Genomic DNA, 18,519 nt, shown 5'->3' on the forward strand with positions numbered 1-18,519 from the left:
CGAAGCCGGTTTTCGACGAAAATCGACTACGGGACTCCGCGGGACCCGTTTCTTCGTCATTAACTGCGCGCGCGCTTGCTCGCGAAGGTTCGAAGCGCGCGATTTTTCACGATTCCTGGCGTCGCTGCGACTCCGTTACCGTTACCAGGGGACTGTTAAACGGCCTCGTCGTCCAAGCGGGCTTTCCCACGGGTAGAGTGGATCGCGAAGAAACGGGAGGACGTTGAGGGTTTTCCTTCATTATGAAAGCCAAAGCGTGTGGCCGATGAACTTTACGAATAAGCCGTTCGTTTCAGAACTATTTGACTCGAAGATGACCCGCGATCGTGAGATATTGCCTCTCATCGCAAGAACAATAGGGCTGCCAGTCTTAATTGGTCCTAACTGAAATCTGTATTTTATTGAATTTTAGGATTTTAAGCCGAAACATAAACCAGGCATATCTTGGCGAAAATAAAGTAATTTTTATAGACACAATATAGAAAGAGCCAACGCAGACCGAATTGCAGGAAACGAAATTTCTATAGTAGGCGAGAATTGAAACGAAATATAAAAGAGATATTTTATGCTTCTTTTACGTTTCGTTGTCTCAATTTTCGCTTTCTAGAGAAGCTTTATTTACGCTTCTGTTACTCTCTTCTTATATCTGACTTCTGATTTTTATTTTTCAGGGTAGACTAAGTCAAGCGATTAATTAACTTTTTAGGCGAAAACGTGAAAAGTGAACAATTTCTCCATTATCTACAATCCTTACAGAAATTTAATACTGGCGAATTTATAACTGGAAAGACAGTAATTAATTACTTATTTGGAGTACTAAAAGAACTGAACAACAGCGTTAATATTTAAAAACAATAATTAATTACTGTCTTTTAGTGGCTAATATTCAATTTCTGTAAAGAAATGATAAAAATCTTGATTTTTCATGTTTTCGCCTTAGAAAAAAATTACATGATCGTTATAGAGTTTAGATCATCATTTAGATTATCGTGTAACCACCTCTTATAACGTTTTATCAAATCTTGTTAATCTCCTCTTGTCATAATCGACCCACTTATCACGCACGCTATCGGCAGATAATGCGACATATCTCTTTTTCTCTAGAGGGACCTTCTAATTTCTTTTTCTTTTTTTTTTTACATTTTATTGCTTTCATTAATTCGTTTTTTTTTTAATTTCACACCGACACCTGTAACTCGGTATTTGCGTTGGCCGCTCTTTATACATTGTGGCTATAATTTATGAAGAGTTTGAAAGAAATTAAAAAATGAACTACAGCAAAGGGCGCGCGTGAAGCGAGAGAGGCATCATGGCGAACGCACCTCGAAATAGAAATCAGCGCGATAATCGAGCAGAGGCAGTCTCTCTTGCGGCCGCTACATTCGCGGACGCATATCGCGATAACCCGACTCGCCGACGGACGACGGGCCGCGAAAGCGCAGCTACGGTTCAGCGCATTACAATACGGGCTGTGCGCGTCTCATAATGGAATAAATATTTCATTTCGCGCGGCTCGGCCGTACGAGCCCCGTCCTGCGCGTTTTTCCTCCGGGGCGCAATCCGCACTCCGCCCCGAGTCCGCACAGTGGCGATGCCCGGCATTGCCAGCTCGCAGCTCGCTACGCGGGGCCCCGAAGGGCCCCGGTCTCGTCCCGTCCCGTTCCGTCCCGTCACGATGGCGGACCTTAACGGCCCATAATTCATCGCCGACATATAATAAATATCGTTAGCTCGTCGTGAGCGCGCGTAGACACGCGGACCCCCTTTCCCCCCCTTTCTTTCTTCTTATCCTCCCCGTCGTCCGGTCCCCAGGGATTTTATTGTATATGAAAGGAAGGCCCGTATCACGTCAAACATGCCGTCGAGTCGTCCTACGAATCGATATGTCGAGGACCGTGAAGAGTTGTTCCTCAACTTCTCAACCGAGCTTGAGAAAGTTAAGAGTTTTCTTGATTTTTTTGGGTTTCCATATCTAAATCGCATATCTGAAGAAAAGAATACCTATGTATATTTTTTAAAAAAAGATAATTCGAAGGCAGAAAGAAAGGATATAATTTTTTTATACGTTAAATTTATAATAAGATAAAATTTCTATAGCGATATAATTTTTTATTGACAATTCTTATTAATATAATTTGTTAAAGCTTTATAACAAGGGAAATAAAGGTCTTAAACTTTTCTAATTATATGTTCACATTACGGTCTTAAAAGATACTTTATTTAATATTATAAAATTTTAATTAACGACCAAGAAGTTCTCAACGGTCTCAAAAAAAGGAATATATACATGTATACTCTTAAAAGAACACGGCTGGTAACTCTAATTACGTGGCTCATCCGACAGTCGTGGGTCTCTGGATCGGCTGGAAAAGCCAAGGACGAGAGTACTTATATCGCTAATAATGCGGATTGGGACAGAGCGTTTAATTACAAACGCCCTTCGTGGTAAATGTAGGCTCGTTTTTCGGTCGGCGGATTTATGGAGCATCGCGTTATATGCATTTATACATGATATTTATGGTTATAAGAAGACGGCCCTTTCGTGCGCTCGGTACACGCCTTCCTCTCGTCGACTTCCCCGGATACGGGCTCCGCGATGAGCTTTCGGCCTTGGTCGGTCTAATAAAAGTTTCTTGAATAATGCGCACTCCCCGTGCATCGACGCCGCACATAAAACGCGGTTAAAACCAATATATCACTGCCTAATTAATATTGAACGATAAGCGAAGTGTAAAGTACGTTTGGGTATTTATTAACATTTATTATTTAATATATGTATCAGGAAATTGAAGAATTTATCTATTCAGTAAACACATATATATAAATGCAGATGATGTGTATATATATATATATACATATCTCCATTTAATCCAAATAATTCTGCAGATGATGGTTGAGATGTAACTAGAAAATATTAAACTATCGTGCGCACAACACATATAAATTAAATAAAAAAGAATTGAGAAATTCACAAATTGTTTCAACTTTATTTTAAGCCTTTACAAACAACAATAAGAACGTACAAAGAAATGAATATATTTTACTCAAAGCGATAAGAGAAGGGTTTAAGATAATAAAAATCGTAATAATAAGACGTAAGAATAATTTTGAAATTTATTTTATATATTCTTTGATTTATGAACATGTATATTAAATGTTAATTTGTTTCTAAATATACAAGGTGTTTCAGAAATTGTGGCATAATCACGGGAAAGAGAGAATTTCTCATGTAAAAGTAAGTAAACAATATATAATAAATTTTTTTCATATATGTAGATCTCTGTTTTCAAGAAAATCAAATTTGAATATTCGTTAAGTATGCATTTGACTAACCACAATCTATTTGATTTATTCAATCTAGCTATCATCGTTATTTCTATTGCGTTTTAACTTTAATTCGTTAAATAAGAATTCATCTGCAACGTGAAGAACATAAATGAATGATAACAATTCTTTTCAAAAATTTTGTAATTAATAACTATATTATAGACATTCCATTTTAAACCATATTCATATTATATTAAATTTAGACTGACATAAAAATAGTGGTGAGTAGTCAGATTGAGTGTAAACTAAATAAACTGTGATTAGTCAAATATGTACCTAACGAATATTCAAACTCAATTTTCTCAAAAATAAACAGAACTTTACACAAAAAAAATTTATTTTATGTTTTCGACTTACTTTTACATAAGGAATTATTTTCTTCGCGATTGCACCACAATTTTCGAAACATCCTGTATATCTTTTAACATAATCTATGTTTTTTATTTATTGTTAGATAGTAATTAATCAATGATATATTGCAATATTAAGTTTTTAGACTACATTTTCTTGTGTCTTTGCTTATATACGATCTTGAATCTAAAATTGTCCAGCTACGCTGCTTTATTTTTGACGAAAATTATACTTCGATAATAGTCGTGTATAACGAGCTGCCTTTCGTGTTGAGATACACATCGCAGTCGAGATTAATACGGCAAAATTATAATGATTATTATTATCTTAAACTCTTGTATAATGTATTGCTCTTTTACAGAAGCGCGCGATTTCTTCGTATTTCTCCCTTGATCTGCGCACTTGACAATATCAATTAATGGCTATATAGCGAAGGAGATTCAAGATTGAACGGTCCCGGCTTGAATTCTGACGGAGGTGGATATTTTTCTCTATTTATTACGCGTAATACATTCGCTCGTTTATTTTCTTCCTCCCTACATGCGAGGTTGATCACATTCGACGAAAAAAATTTCGCTCAAGGGCGACTCAGCCACGAATAACCGTTTCGAGAATTTTACGAGATCGTTACGCGGCATGCAGCTGCATTCTGCTCACCGTAGATGCGTTCCGTTGCGATCTTTTCTCGTCGACGAGCAGGCGGACCGATGGAATTTCAAATGAGGGTGCGGTCGCGCGTACGAAATCGTCTGAATGAATTTTCGTCAGGACGTGTTCGTGTTTGCATGATTGGCGCGCTGATTCGAGAGGACCGCCCGAGTCGACATCGCAGTGGACATCGCAAGGGCATTAAAACCATCATCGAACAGAGAGGCGAAGGCTCGGGGAAAATGAGAGAAAAAGATAGAGAGAAGGCGACGAAGAGGTCCGCCAAATAAGACTACCAAAAAGCACTGAATCCAGCACGACCAACCGTCGCGGTCGATTTGCGGTTACCGCGGATACGCAACAGGAAAAAAGGAGGGCTCTCCTTTTCTCTTTCTCTCTCTCTCTCTCTCTCTCTCTCTCTCTTCCTTTTTTGTTCTCTCTCGTCCATTCCTGACAAAAATGAGAAGTTTCATAAATGTTTGTTTTACGTTTATATGAGCATTTGCGGGAATTCGTTGAGAATTCAAAAACGCTCAGTAAAGTGTTTATAAAGCAGAAATTGCAATGCTACAACGTTTAGAAGGCATTCTCTGATGAAAATAAGAAGCCTAGTTTCATGAATGTTTGTTTAACGTTTACATAAGCGTTTGCAGGAAGTTCATTGAGAGAATTCAAAAACGCTCAGTAAAGTGTTTATAAAGCGGAAATTGCAACGCTGCAACGTTTGGAAGGCATTTGTAGAGCATTTTTGAGAGTTTGCACAGTGTTTACTTAACGTAAGCGTTTACTGATAATTGTTTAAAATTTATAGATTCTATGTAAAGCATTTAATAGACGTTTGCTCCATCATTGGGAATTGCGTGTAGTATGTTAAACTTTTAACAGGCGTTTACTTTCGTCATTAGAAATTGTGTAAAAAGCGCTTGTGAGCGTTCAAGTGTTGAGTCTGCTAAACACAGACATTTTATCAAGAAAAGAAAAAATTTTCATTGAAAAGTCTCACCATACCTGCGCTTTTTATCCTATTCGATATGATTTTTTTAAATGCGAGAAATTTTACTGCGTCTCTCTAGTGGCGACGTTGTGCATTGCTTGAAAATTGGATTTGTAGAAGAATGTTTGCTAAACGGAGAAAAAAACGCTTTGGAGTTGAGGAAAATTTTTTGGACATTTTTAAGCCGTTTGCGTAAACGCCTTATAAAACGTTAATTGAGACTCAATAATTCGCCACATTGGAACAGCGTTTGTTGAACAGAAAAAAGATGCTTGTCTCACGATGTCGAGAAAAGCGTTTGCTAAATGTTTGAAAAGTCTGACAGTGAACTCTCTGCACGAAGGTGCATCAACGTTTACTGAGCATCCTTTGAAAAGCGTTGCTTTAACATTACAGAACTTGTATAGAACGATATATACTGCACTTTATAAGCATTCTGAAAGTGTTTATAATCCAATGGTGTTGTATAAGCGTCCTTATAAAGTTTGAAAGCGTATAAACTCTTAAAAAATTGTCATCGAACGATTGTCAACGTTTTAGAAAGTTCTGTATTTTCACCAGGAATTCGCTCTTTCTCGCATCCTCTCTCAACATTATCTTTCCCTTTCGATCCCGCAAAAGGGTCTTGTAAGTACGGTAAGCGAGGGAGAGCGCGTAGACAGTCGGATTTATATTCAAATGAATCGCGATGGAAGCCGCGATTTATCGATGCCCCATCAAACCCCGTAGCGCACGTGCGGGTTGCGCAGGTCAGGGGGAAGGAAAATCAAAGGGTTAAGTTACGAGAGAGGAAGGATGTGCCTTAAGGAGTCAGGATCCTTTCCTCGCTCGTTCAACGCTTGTTACTGCTCGGGGGCTACGATCTCGCGGTCGAAGTCGAAGATTGCGCAGTAACATGCAACTCTTCTTCTCGGAATCCCGAATTTTTTTTTCTATCTTTATGTTTTTATAATTATATACATTGAATTAACGGCACGTCACCGGGACTTCCTTCAAGACGTTACCGCATTCTTCATCCGCGAGCAGCAAATATTTCTTCAACAATGCAAGCGTCGTCTCGCTGGATCCTCGGGTTCGTCTTAGACGATGATAACGCGACAAAAGTCCGTGAGCGAAGTTTTTCGAGAGCACAATTAACGACCCTGCGGTGTCCTACCCTCGCGCCTTAAATGTATGCGGGTGTGCGTGCATGCCTTTATTTAGCTTTAGTTGGTCGAAACCGGTTGCCAGCGATTCCACTCCACTCTCTGATTCGGAAGAGAGTGAGAGAGAGAGAGAGATAGAGAGAGAGAAACGAACGAGCATGGAAAGAAAGAGGGAGAGAAAGAAAGGGAGGGAGGAAGAGAGGAAAGAAGAAAAAGGGGGAGGAATGTTCGTGGTCCACCAACATACACCGCAACTTTTAGGGTTCCCCTAAGGCGCAGGAAGGAATTTCGCACGAACGAATAAAGCGACATCGTGAAACATCCATTTCTTTCAGCCGGAAATCAAAGTAACATCTGATTTCCACGATTCTCGCGATTCGATTTGGATTAAAAATTATTTATTCGTTCATTTCTAACCTGCCACATAGTAATGATAAGCACCATATCAACACGTATGGTAAGAAAGAATTTCTGAGAAACTTAGGTACATATTATACAATATACAAACTACAAGTACAATATTTCAACATTTTTTGATAATAATAAGACATAAACAGAAATTTAAAAATCTATGATTGTAAATGTAAGTTTGATATTATTCTGAGTAAATTTATTTAAGATATGGATTTTTCTTTCTTCTTCTATTTAAATATTGTATCATCTATAAATAATTTTGTCTCTCAACAAATAATTCGGAACTAACAATATGATCAAATAATCCTATATTTATTATTATATTATTTTAAATTACGTGCATTCATCGTTCACATTAAATATTACATAAGACATAATGTAACAAAAGAAGGGTTCAGTGCGATTTTCCGTAAAATTCTTACAGGAGGAAGAATTTCGCGCTTCTCTATCAAAATTCGGTCAGGGTCGATCAGATAATTTGCTACCTGCCCGCCACCGGTGACTTAATTACTCTTTTTGCGCCCTGTAATTTTCGTTTCTACCTCTCGCGAACCCGTTCGGAACGAAAGCGCAAGCGTACTACGTGTCTCACGCTAGATCGCGTGGGTAGCTTGCGTCATTAAGGGTAGTAACTTGCGGTACCGGAATGGCTTTGGCTTCGGAGGAGAAAGTGGTCGGGTGTGGCCAGACATTGCCACTCTAGGAGACAATCTTTCTTCTTCTCCCTCTTTCTCTGTCCCTTTCTCTCTTTCAGACAGGTTCATATGTGTGTATATGTGCGAAAGAAGTCGTTTTCCTTCGAAGGACTCCGTGTTTCTCAGTTGCTTACAAATTCTAAATTCTTTCGTAATAGATTACATAGATAAGGAACCACTGAGAAAATTTCTAATTGAAAATAAACGAACCAAAAGATTCCGATTATACTAATCGAAAATTCTAATCGTTCAAATTAGAATTATAATAGATTTAAAATTTTAAATATAGTAAAAGAAAGAAAAATCCATATCTTCAATAAATTCACTCAAACTAATATAAAACATATGTTTACAGTTTCATAAATTTTTAAATCTCTGTCTCATTATTACAAAAAATGTTGACATGTTACATTTGTGCATATAATATATAAATTTCTTAGAAAATAATGATTTATTCATTTTTCAACAAGAATTACAATTAATTAAGAATTACAACCAGACTCTTTTTTCAGAGTGATACATTTTTTACTGTTCTATACTTAGTTTTCTTCGTATTACTGATTCATCGCAGAACGCTCGATTCCTTCGTGATCGAGGAAATTTCTCGTCCTCCTCGCGTTCCCGTGTGCGACGGGCGCACGTGCGAGCGGCGTGCACTAAGATCGCACGTGGGTGCACGCGTCGCACGTCACGCGGACCGACGACCGACGACGGTTGGAGTTGGTACGCGGCGCATTCGGTAGCAGTGCCGCCGCCGGATCGAACGGCCGGGGTTCGACGAACTCTTTGTCTCGAAAACCGGACAAACCGTACGTTCGTACATACATACGTCGGCCACCTCTGACCATGCTGCAATAGCGCCTAACATACCTCGCATTTCTTGCCTCTCCCGTGACAACGTGACGCCGTCGCCGTTGTCGCGACGATCTTCCTTTTCACGAAACCAAACTGAATCGTCTCGTTTTCTAAGATTAGATGTGGTTATAGTAATGGAACTCGACTAAATTGAAACTTATAGTACCTAAAATTGGATGTATAGTTTAATATTTATCTGTAACCTTTCGAAGAAAGGGCTTGACGCCAAAATTTTTAACATAGTTATTACTGATGTTGAATCTGTAAGACTCAGTTAATTTATATTAATTAAAAGGCACTAATTAATTTCAGATTTTTTAAATTGTTGAGAGAGTGCTTTATTCTTGTTGAGATATAGGAAAAGATATAAACGTTAAATAAAAAAACGGTAAATAAAAAATTTATTAGACATAAGTGAATATAGTGTTTTGCTGTGACAAATTCTAGAGACAATGAATTTGTAATTACAAATCTTTACTTAGGTAAAAAAAAAAATATAATTCATATAGAAAAGACTAAATGTACTTACTATATATAATTGTATATTTTTTTAATACTTAAAGAATATTCCAAATTTGCAGATGTAACATAAAAAAATTAAATTATTTGACAAGGAGATTTAGAATTGAATGAATCCAATAAATTTACCATCAATTCCGGAAGATTAATACTAATTTATTACTCATGTAATTAAATTCATGGGAGAGAAAGGTTTCTCTGTTCTTACTTCTGACAATTTCGTGTCTTCTCTGTTTTGGGGAGAAACCGAAATTCCCCAGGACAATTGGTCGTAAAAATAAGCGTTTATTGTTACGAAATTTACTTATGGTATATATTCGCTGTTTTTTCGCCGTTGTTTTTGCTGTTGCTGGTTCGCTTCGAACGCGATATCAGTGAGTACACCATTGCGGTCGGGTCCTCGCTTTTTAACCGCGGGTCCCTTTTTCTCGGACCGATTTACGGCGCGATACGCGGGAAGGAATTACGCAGCGAATTTTTATGCTCGTTTTATTTATTTTTCCACGTACACACTTGCGCGAGGACATCCGAAACTGTGTATTCCGCAACAACGTCACGGATCACCGGCAGATTGGAAGGAAACATAAATATCGACCCTTCGAAAGTTTGAAACCTGAATACGTTTCCCCCTTTTTACGGGACCCAATCCTTTTTAAACAGAATGGCGATTGCAATTTTGCACAATTTTTTGCGCAAACAGAAGGCTGCCATACTAGAAGACTAGTAGCTCTACGTCGTTTTAAAAAGGATCACATTTTTAAATTAAGCTTTAGAGTTGACGATGTGTCTATTCGTCTATTGAATTCTAAATCTCTTTATCAAAAATGTCAAACAATTCAATTTTCTTTGTTACATCTGTTAATTTAAATTATTACTTATTAAAGTACACTTAGTATTCATTTTTTCTTATATTTAGTTAGTTGTTTTAGTTATTTTAATTCCTTAAAATTTAATTAATGACTTTTAATTAACTTTAAATTAAATGGGTCTTACAGGGCATCAGTAACTGTGTTACGGATTTTGGTGTCACAGCTCCGAAAGGTTAAGTTATAACTTAATTGGTTAGAGATTTAAAACAGCTGTTCTTCAATAATAAATTGAATAATAAATTGGCTAGTATTACACTGTATATCTCTTGAAATACCTATTTGAAAGGAAGGATAAATCTCGTTGAAAGATAGTTTCGATGACTGCAATCCTATGAAATGAATTCCATGAAAAGCTTTTGATTAGCGAACATCCGTCCTCGGACGTGACCCTGTGCCATCCTTTGAGATTTCAGACGATTTGTTCGTTGAATATTCCTTCCCAATCCCTCTTCCTTCAATCTCATCTCTATACCTTCTCGCCTTTCGTTCGAACCTTGGCGAACCTCGGGCCATTGTTAAAACTTTTTCGAGGTTATTACACGTGAGATATGTAAATGCGTCGCCGGTCGGGGTCGGTCCTCGACGTCGAAGGACCAGCTCCACCAGGTCGTTTCCCCTCACTCTTTCGGACTCTTCCTCGCTCTCTCTCCTGGTTCCTTTGCTCTGCTCAACAGGGGCGGATCGGACTGTAGCGTAGCAGATAATTCGCAATCTTGTGCAATTCCATGGTTAGCTCTCATTATAGTCAGGCATGAGAATTCGAATCCTTCGTTTGAAAACCTTTAAACGATTTTAATCACATAAAAATTCGAATAACTTGAAATAATTTTGAAAAAAACTTTAAATGATCTCAAAAAAAGTTCCGAATGTCTTGAATTTCTCGAAAATCTTGCCTTGAAAATGTTTAAATATATCTGAATCGTTCGAAATTCTTAAGAATAAAAATTGTCTACGATATAAAATTAATTATTTAACATTAAATTAATATAAACAATCTTTGAGTTCATTTAATATTCGAAATAATATTTACCTGTAATATTTCTATCTCCTGATCTTGAATTTATTTACGAATTCAATCAAATTAACACGTTTCTCAAAAGTATCCATCTATAAATTTATATCGTTTCTGAATAATCCAACAAAAGTTTCATAGGGGGATTCAAAAGATCCGATAGCCAATTATCAACCAAACACTCATTCACCATTGTCGTACACTATCCTTGAACAAGAATACAACTGATATTGTGTTCCATACGAGTGTAACGATACCTTCTTCCTACGCCTGGATTGATATTATTTAATCGCACACGGTGCGTCGTCCGAGATGGAATTTCTTTTCAGTATCCGCTCCTGCTCCTCACCATCGCCACCACCGCCGCCTCTGCATCGTCATCACCATCTCCCCGACTTCTCTGTAACGGATAGGCCTCACCTCCAGAACGGAACTGACTCCAGTTTGCTTTCGGTTTGGCCATCGCGAATACCAGCGCGTCGAGCTCAGTAACAGTGTGGCATTCACGACGTGCGCTTCGCTGATCGCCGATCACACGATCGTCGTCCTCGCCATCCCGGATAAAGTTTCCGGTGAATCAATCACCTGGTCCTCACCGTTCTAGTCTAATCTTAAAAAAGATCGAAAGGATGAGACTCCTGTGACGAGTGGATCGAATCAGGATACCGCATGTGACCGGATTGGAAGGAATGAGTCCAAATAATTCGACGGATCCACGACAGAAAAGCCCGATGTTTAAAAAGAGCCTGTAAGAGTCCTCTCTGTTAATCTATACAGCGTAGAAGTTTACTGCAACAATTTGAATGTTATTGTTGGAACATTCCAGTGTTGCTGGAATAATATCTGTGCTGTATGGGAAAGAATTTTTTCCTCAAACGAAACAATTCAATTGTTCCAATATTAAGTAATTGACTTAACATGCGAATTTTAGTAGATGTATGCACATTATTACATCCCCAAACAAATTGTTATTACGTGCTTTTCAATCAACGGTATTTATTATTTAATTAACATATTTATGTAACTCGTATTTATAACGATATAAACGGATCATGCTGTGATCCTTAAGAGCAGTACTGATTAGTGCGATTAACTATAATTGATTTTACCGCAGATCTTAATTGCCATGATTGAAACTACAGCTTAAAAAACATGAATGTGCATTTAACATTATGCAGCGTTTATATAATTTTAGTTTATATAATTTTCGTCATGTTATGGTATTAATATTAATATAAATATGGTGTGGATTTCAAATTATCATGAGTTTTAAATGATGTTGACATAAACCCTAACACGGTGAGAATTATATAGACATCGCACGCTGATAAATCCATACCCCATATTTTTGAGAGTATATATTAATCAAAATTCTAGATCGATAATGAGAAAGAAACGGATTAAGCCGAGCGCCGAGGACGGACACCATTCTTCTTCCGTTTTGGCGCGAAGCTGAGCCTGGAGCTCGACTCTTTACTCGATTCTCGTCGGGCGTTTCACTGCGTCCGTGCTTCACTCTACTTACCAAGGCTGACCCTGTTCGTAATAATTAATGGCGTTAGACCGGGCGAGTGCGTGGCGGCGGTTTACTCATGCCTGGACCCCGACGATAAATACATATGGACTGGGTATCCGTTTGCGTCCGCGGGTAATGCCATAGCTCGCCTGCTCCTCCGGTTATTAAACAATTTCCGCGCAATTGAACACGCTCGTAATTAACGACGTTGTAATTAACGGCGTTAGCGCATGCAGATCGCTGGTGAAGTTACGTACCTATATGGCGCTAGACGCGAGGCGCGGTCTAATTGATCATTAACACCGGGGGATCCATCGATCTCCCTGCTCTTCTTCGCTTTCAGTCCTGATTTCGTCGGGATATTACGTTATTGTAAACAGCGAGGTCTTTAAAAACCCGGAACATCACTCAGTCGGTATAAATTTCATCAAATCGTAATATGTACGAGAAAAGTTGATACACGTCTCTGATAGCCTCGATGTGCACTGGAATGATATGATTGAAAATATTTGAAAAACTCAAGCGTGTTTAGCCACACGAGCGAATTTGACACGCGAATGTAACGGAAGGGAGATCATAAATCATTAATGCGATCCGGCATTCCTTCGTTAATGAGATCTCCTTCTTTGTGAGATGAAGCCGGAGTCGGTTTTCCCAAATGTTGAACATCAAGAGCAGCTAATTAATAAACTTTACGGTTATATAGCGGTTTGCTTTTTTCAATTAACTTTAAATGGATTCTACATAATTGATCTATTGCTGAAGACAAATAAGTTTCCGAATGCTTGGAAACTAGGTCAACAAATAAAGAAAGGATGTACACAGTAAGAAAATATATTTGGAAAACTACATGGTTGATCTTTTAATGCGTTACGTACCGCGTGAATTAACAATTTCGTTCGTTTGATATATTGACTATAAAAGGAAATAATTATGAAGTGAATATTTAATATTATACGTGAATACATAATTATGACATATAAGCAATATTGGTACATTAAGGTTTCTTTATAATAATAATAATTATTGTAATTTTGTAACCATTACAAAAAATGCATGTTATTTATATAATCAGCAAATAAAAATACTGGTAATCCACAATAATATGTAGTTTAAATGATATGTCAAATCATTTAAAATCATTTAGAATTGATCATAGAACGTTAACAAATTATCTCTATTAAGAGATAAATTATGTAATTTTACAAATATATTGCTTACTGCCTATATCATTTTTGCGAAAAATCCGAGGAACCTTATTTAAACAATATTGTAATTCAATAAAAATTCTATCTATATTTGCAGAAATTTGTTAATAAAAAATGCTCGCGTGGGGGTGACATCAATTTGATGTGCAACAATTGAATTTATTGATATTTTATATCTATAATAAATTTTTTAATTTTTATTTGTAAGTTATTTATAAATTAAGACCTGTTTTAAATAAACATGTATGAAATAATTTATACATGTTTGAAGTAATTTTCGAGCGTTAGAAATTAAAAGAAATGTATATCTTCTAAATATTTTTGTAGTAATATTTTCATTCATCATACGTCCGAATGAGTTCGATCCCTACGCAAACACTTACGGGTTAAGAACTCGTATAGGCCAGGGCGAAGGGACCGATCCACGTGCATGGACAAAGTGTCATTTAATCACGAGTGTGGTTTTACAGGCGCAGTCGGTGAACCCTAACCGAGACCGCGAGCACGGGTGCGTGACTGCAAGAATGCGCGCACGCAGGAGACGGTGCATGATGTCCCGGTGACGACGGCGGTCACGATTGTGATCACGAGCACGGGCACTCACGTATACGCACGTGAGCTCGCACGTACGTATTCACGCACGTGTACGTACTCACGCGAGGAAGAAAGAGAGAAAAAGAGAAAGAGTGAGGAAAAAAAAAAGAGAAAGAGAGCCAGAAACAGCCGCCGATGCCGCAATGAGGCTAGGCCCGATTATCTTGTCGTGGGCCATGGCCATGGTCGGCTGGCTTGGTCCATCGAGCGGAATCACGGCGACGGCGATGATGACGTCACGGGCCCCACGTTCTCGGGATTACGAACTTTCGACGGAGTTCTTCCTGGTGCCGTCCGAGATCGGGCACGGGCTGGCGAGCGTGGCGAGCGTCATCAGCGTGCCGGCACCGAACCGGACGATCACCGTCTTCAGGACGCCACCGGGCGTCAGGAAGAGCCAGGAGGTGGAGATGCGGCCGACTCCGAAGTCCCTGTTGAAGCAACGGCCCTGGGCGCTGCCACTCGCTGCGCTCAGCGCTGCGGCGATGCTCCTCATGGCCGGTTTCGAAGTCTTCGTATTGTTCAAGGTAGCTCCGGTGTTATTTAATAATTAATGTATGTACATATTATCTCTTTGTTCGCTCGTTATATGCTTTTATGGACTCCAGCTTCTCGCTGGAGGGAAAGTGGATTACATCCCAGAACGGACAATGAATAATGAATTTTTGTCTTTACTTTTCTCTCTGTAGTGAATATTTCCTGAAATATTTTATGACGGGTTGTGTGAATATATGGAGATTTCACGCGCCAGAATGATCTTTTAATACTATATATCTTCGTAGTCATCTTCGTTTTGCAAATTATATATCTCTTGATTTATTAATCATTTGAAAATCTGATGTTAATCTTTCTTTACTTGTTTTTTTCAGCCATTAAATGATGTCTGTTTTAAACACGCAAATCTATTTTTCGAAATATTCCGCTCATTTAGTTCAGTTTATACTCAATACGCTTACACACATAATTATGCTACCTGTCTATTGCATGTCTACTTGCTATATATTTTTTATAATTATTATGGAAATTTATTCTAGAGTTTTATTCTAGAGAGTGTAATATTGACACCCGTTCACTCTCTCGATGTCTTCATTTTATTTTTCCAAGTCAGATCAAATACGAAAAATGTGCGTGTCGAAGCAGTATTAAGGAGGAAACTGGTGAAATGGAATGTATATTAATATCTGCATGACTTGTCACTAGACGATCGCGCGACTGCGGGATTAATAGAGCTCGGAAAGGAACTATCGCGCGTCAATCTCTCCCCACCGATCCACTATTAATCGTTTTCGTTTCGACAAGCTCCAGTAACTGGCACCGAGGGAATTTCGCCGAGACCTAGGCCCAGTTTACGCTCACGTTGGATCGGCTTCAGTTTTCTCTCGGTTGCACCCTCCGACACGCTTCATTGAGCACTCTCGGAGAGAGACCAAGTCAATCATTGCTGTCGAATTAATTGATATCAAAAAATTCGGAATTTCAGTTTAAGAGAAAGTAAATCGAGAACGAATAAAGAATAAAATTCAAATTTCATTAATATGATGTATATAGCAATTTATGAAATTTATTAGAAATTTTGAAAATTTCGAAAAAATTCACTCAAAAGTTTAGCGTTTTATTTACAAGTTATTTTCCTAGATAACACGTTTGTTAAAAATTGGAACATAAAACATCTTATGTCTCAATTCACGTGCTGTCTGTCACGGGTTATTCTTTTCTCTTCCTGATGAAAATAAAAATTGGAGCATAAATGGGAGAATAACAGAAGCGTAAACAAAACTTTTAGAAGGCGAAAGTTAGAACGTAAAAGAAGCATTTACGTTTCTTTTACATTTTGATGTTTCAATTTTCGCCTCTTAGAAGATTCGTTTACGCTTCTCTTACTCTCCCATTACATTTGACTTACGCTCCGATTTTTATTTTCACCAGGACTCTTTCTTTGTCTCTTTCTCTATAAATATATATTGAAAAATATAATGATTCTCTCAATTCTTTAGTGTTCATTTATTATGTATGAAAAAATATGAAATTTTAGTAGTAAAAAGTACAAAGTAGTAAAAAGTATGAAAAATAGCCTATTAATTTGTAAATAAAAAGCAAGTTAGCGAGAAGAAGAATATCGATTATTTTAATTGGAGAAATTAACATCCATTCATGTGAGCTTCAAGTTTAATCCATGCATAATTATAACGCGCGAACGGTTACGGTCCAATCCACGCGATTCGCATTTTGCGTCTCGATCCTCTTTACAGAATTAATAGCGTGAGAGCGATTTAGAGATCGGTACTTCTAGGGCTCTTGAAAATGCACTCTTGTATCTTGCAGAGTAATACGCGTCGAAACATCCGAGCGTATCCAATTCGATGAAAGTGCATTTTGTACTTTAAATGTAAACGAACAGTACGATAAAGGTGCAACATCAGCAGCTATAAGCTGTAAATTGAAAAATCAATTAATTAGAACGCGTTAATATCATCTCGATTATAATGTTACAGTTGCAACAAACAAGGCTATCGAGATAGTAAAATGAGAAATGTTAATGTCTTATTTAAATATCTCGATTCAAATATCTTGGTTTTAGTATTAATAAAAATTAGTTTAACATCTTGACCACAATTGGCACTTTTCGTATTTAGTTAAAAGTTTTTGAAATCTGCTAATATCTTTCTTCGTTTTTTAAGATTTAAATTTTAAAAACTTATTTTTAAAATATTTTGATGTTTACAAAATTGACAAACTTATAAGTATTTGTCTTGACAATCGGTTCGTATAGATTGTTTTAGATTGAGCAAACCAGAATTAGGAAAATTTAAAAAAAATATATAAAAAAAGATATCTGATGTATATATTCGAATAGCTAAATTAATGAATGTATACAACGCAATCAATGAGATTTTCTTCGCATCGTGTCACTGATATCATTTTTTGAAATCTTATTCAAAGAGCTGAACATAATAAACACAAAAGGCTATAGTTATAACGACTATTTCACTCTGAAAGAAACACTTTTGGCATTGTTTTAGGCTAGAACAACGGCACCGAACAGACGACACTTGTTTCTGGGCCAGGCGTTGCTTCTGGGCCTCTTCCTTTTGGCGGGTCTCTCGGCCGCGGCCTCTCTCAGCCAAAATCCGCTGTCCTGTGCCGCTTTCCGGTTGGTGGGACTCCCTGCCGCCCTCGTGTTCGCCGCTCTGCTGGTCAAATGCGTTTTCCTGCTCTCGTTGAATAGCGGCGTGTACTTGCCAGCGCCCTATCAGGTGAGCAATCACGTACAGAGTATTTCTGATTTATCGATTATTAATTTAGCGTTCGTTTTTGCATTTTTCACAAATTCGGAGAATACTACTTTCCCAAGCAACACAAAAGTCAACAAAAAATTAAAATAACTTTATTTTGATTCTCAACGTCAATGAACAGTCAAATTTTGTAATAATAAATCATCATTTTGACTTTCATTATTAAAATAAAATCATTTTGACTTTCTCTTGACTTAATTGTGTTCCTTGGATTCTAATAAAATGACACCTTGGCTTTATTTCTCTCTATGTTAATAATTATTTTGATAGAATATAATTTGAAGCTTATTGAAATAAGTCATAATAATCAGTATGGAGAGTCGAAAGTTAAAAAGATATCGAGGAATTTATATCGGTCAAAGAAGTAGCGAAATCATTTCAAAACTCGCGAAGTGAAGACACGTATCGATAAAACACATTACGCGACTATAATCAAAGTAGGCGAGATGCACAAAAAATATAATAAATTACAAATGTCATTTTATTCGTCTCATTCCATGGAGAAACTCCGCGCGAACGATTTCCGCCGATATCCGCAACGATCCGGATGTTCATCTCGCATAGCCATTAGTATGTCGTAAACGGGTCCCGGATCCTACACATCACCCTTCTCCCTTTGCCTTCCCTTTTTCATAGCGTTGCGTCATCGTACCGTACGCGCGACGATTAATTACAGACGCGCGCGCGCGAAAAACCACGGAGGCAATTATCGCGGCGGTGTGTTGGTGCGTACGCTGAATGACAGGCGTGGCAGGACGTGCGCTTCTCGCCCTGCGGAGGCCTCCTCCCCACAGGATAAACATCCATTTTTCATGTTCGACGTAGGCTCCCGCCTACCCCGGCGCCTCGCTCGGTCTAGAGATCCTCAAGTAACAGATTGCTGGACACGATACGTCTGGTCCGCCATATTTTTCAGGACCTGCTTAAGACAGAATAAGATAGATTATGCATAAGATGGAATGAGATATTCACGCATCTATCTCATTTTAGCGTCCTGAAAAATGGCGGAGTAATCAGAAGTCTAAATCTGTGTTCAATCTTTTACTTGAGAATCTTTAGGATTGTTTTTATGAGGAAAA

The 18,519-nt window shown here is 37.9% G+C and overlaps 1 protein-coding gene across 4 annotated transcripts in view; it reads left to right on the forward strand.

Annotated features, from left to right (window-relative positions):
- Positions 1-18,519, forward strand: part of LOC105149076 (uncharacterized) — a 28,522-nt gene that overhangs the window by 1,425 nt on the left and 8,578 nt on the right. For 2 of the 4 annotated variants that reach the window (XM_011061229.2, XM_087409167.1), the window contains exons 2-4: positions 11,159-11,577; positions 14,024-14,674; positions 17,168-17,401. In XM_011061229.2, coding sequence (XP_011059531.1) covers positions 14,291-14,674; positions 17,168-17,401 — 618 coding nt within the window. In that variant the 5' untranslated portion in view covers positions 11,159-11,577; positions 14,024-14,290. Of the gene's footprint in view, positions 1-11,158; positions 11,578-12,206; positions 12,368-14,023; positions 14,675-17,167; positions 17,402-18,519 lie in introns of all 4 variants that reach the window. The other 2 variants (XM_087409166.1, XM_011061230.2) reach the window with 2 other exon arrangements.

Source organism: Acromyrmex echinatior, chromosome 9 (genome assembly GCF_024713525.1).
Source record: "Acromyrmex echinatior isolate Ae372 chromosome 9, ASM2471352v2, whole genome shotgun sequence".
NCBI lineage: Eukaryota > Metazoa > Arthropoda > Insecta > Hymenoptera > Formicidae > Acromyrmex > Acromyrmex echinatior.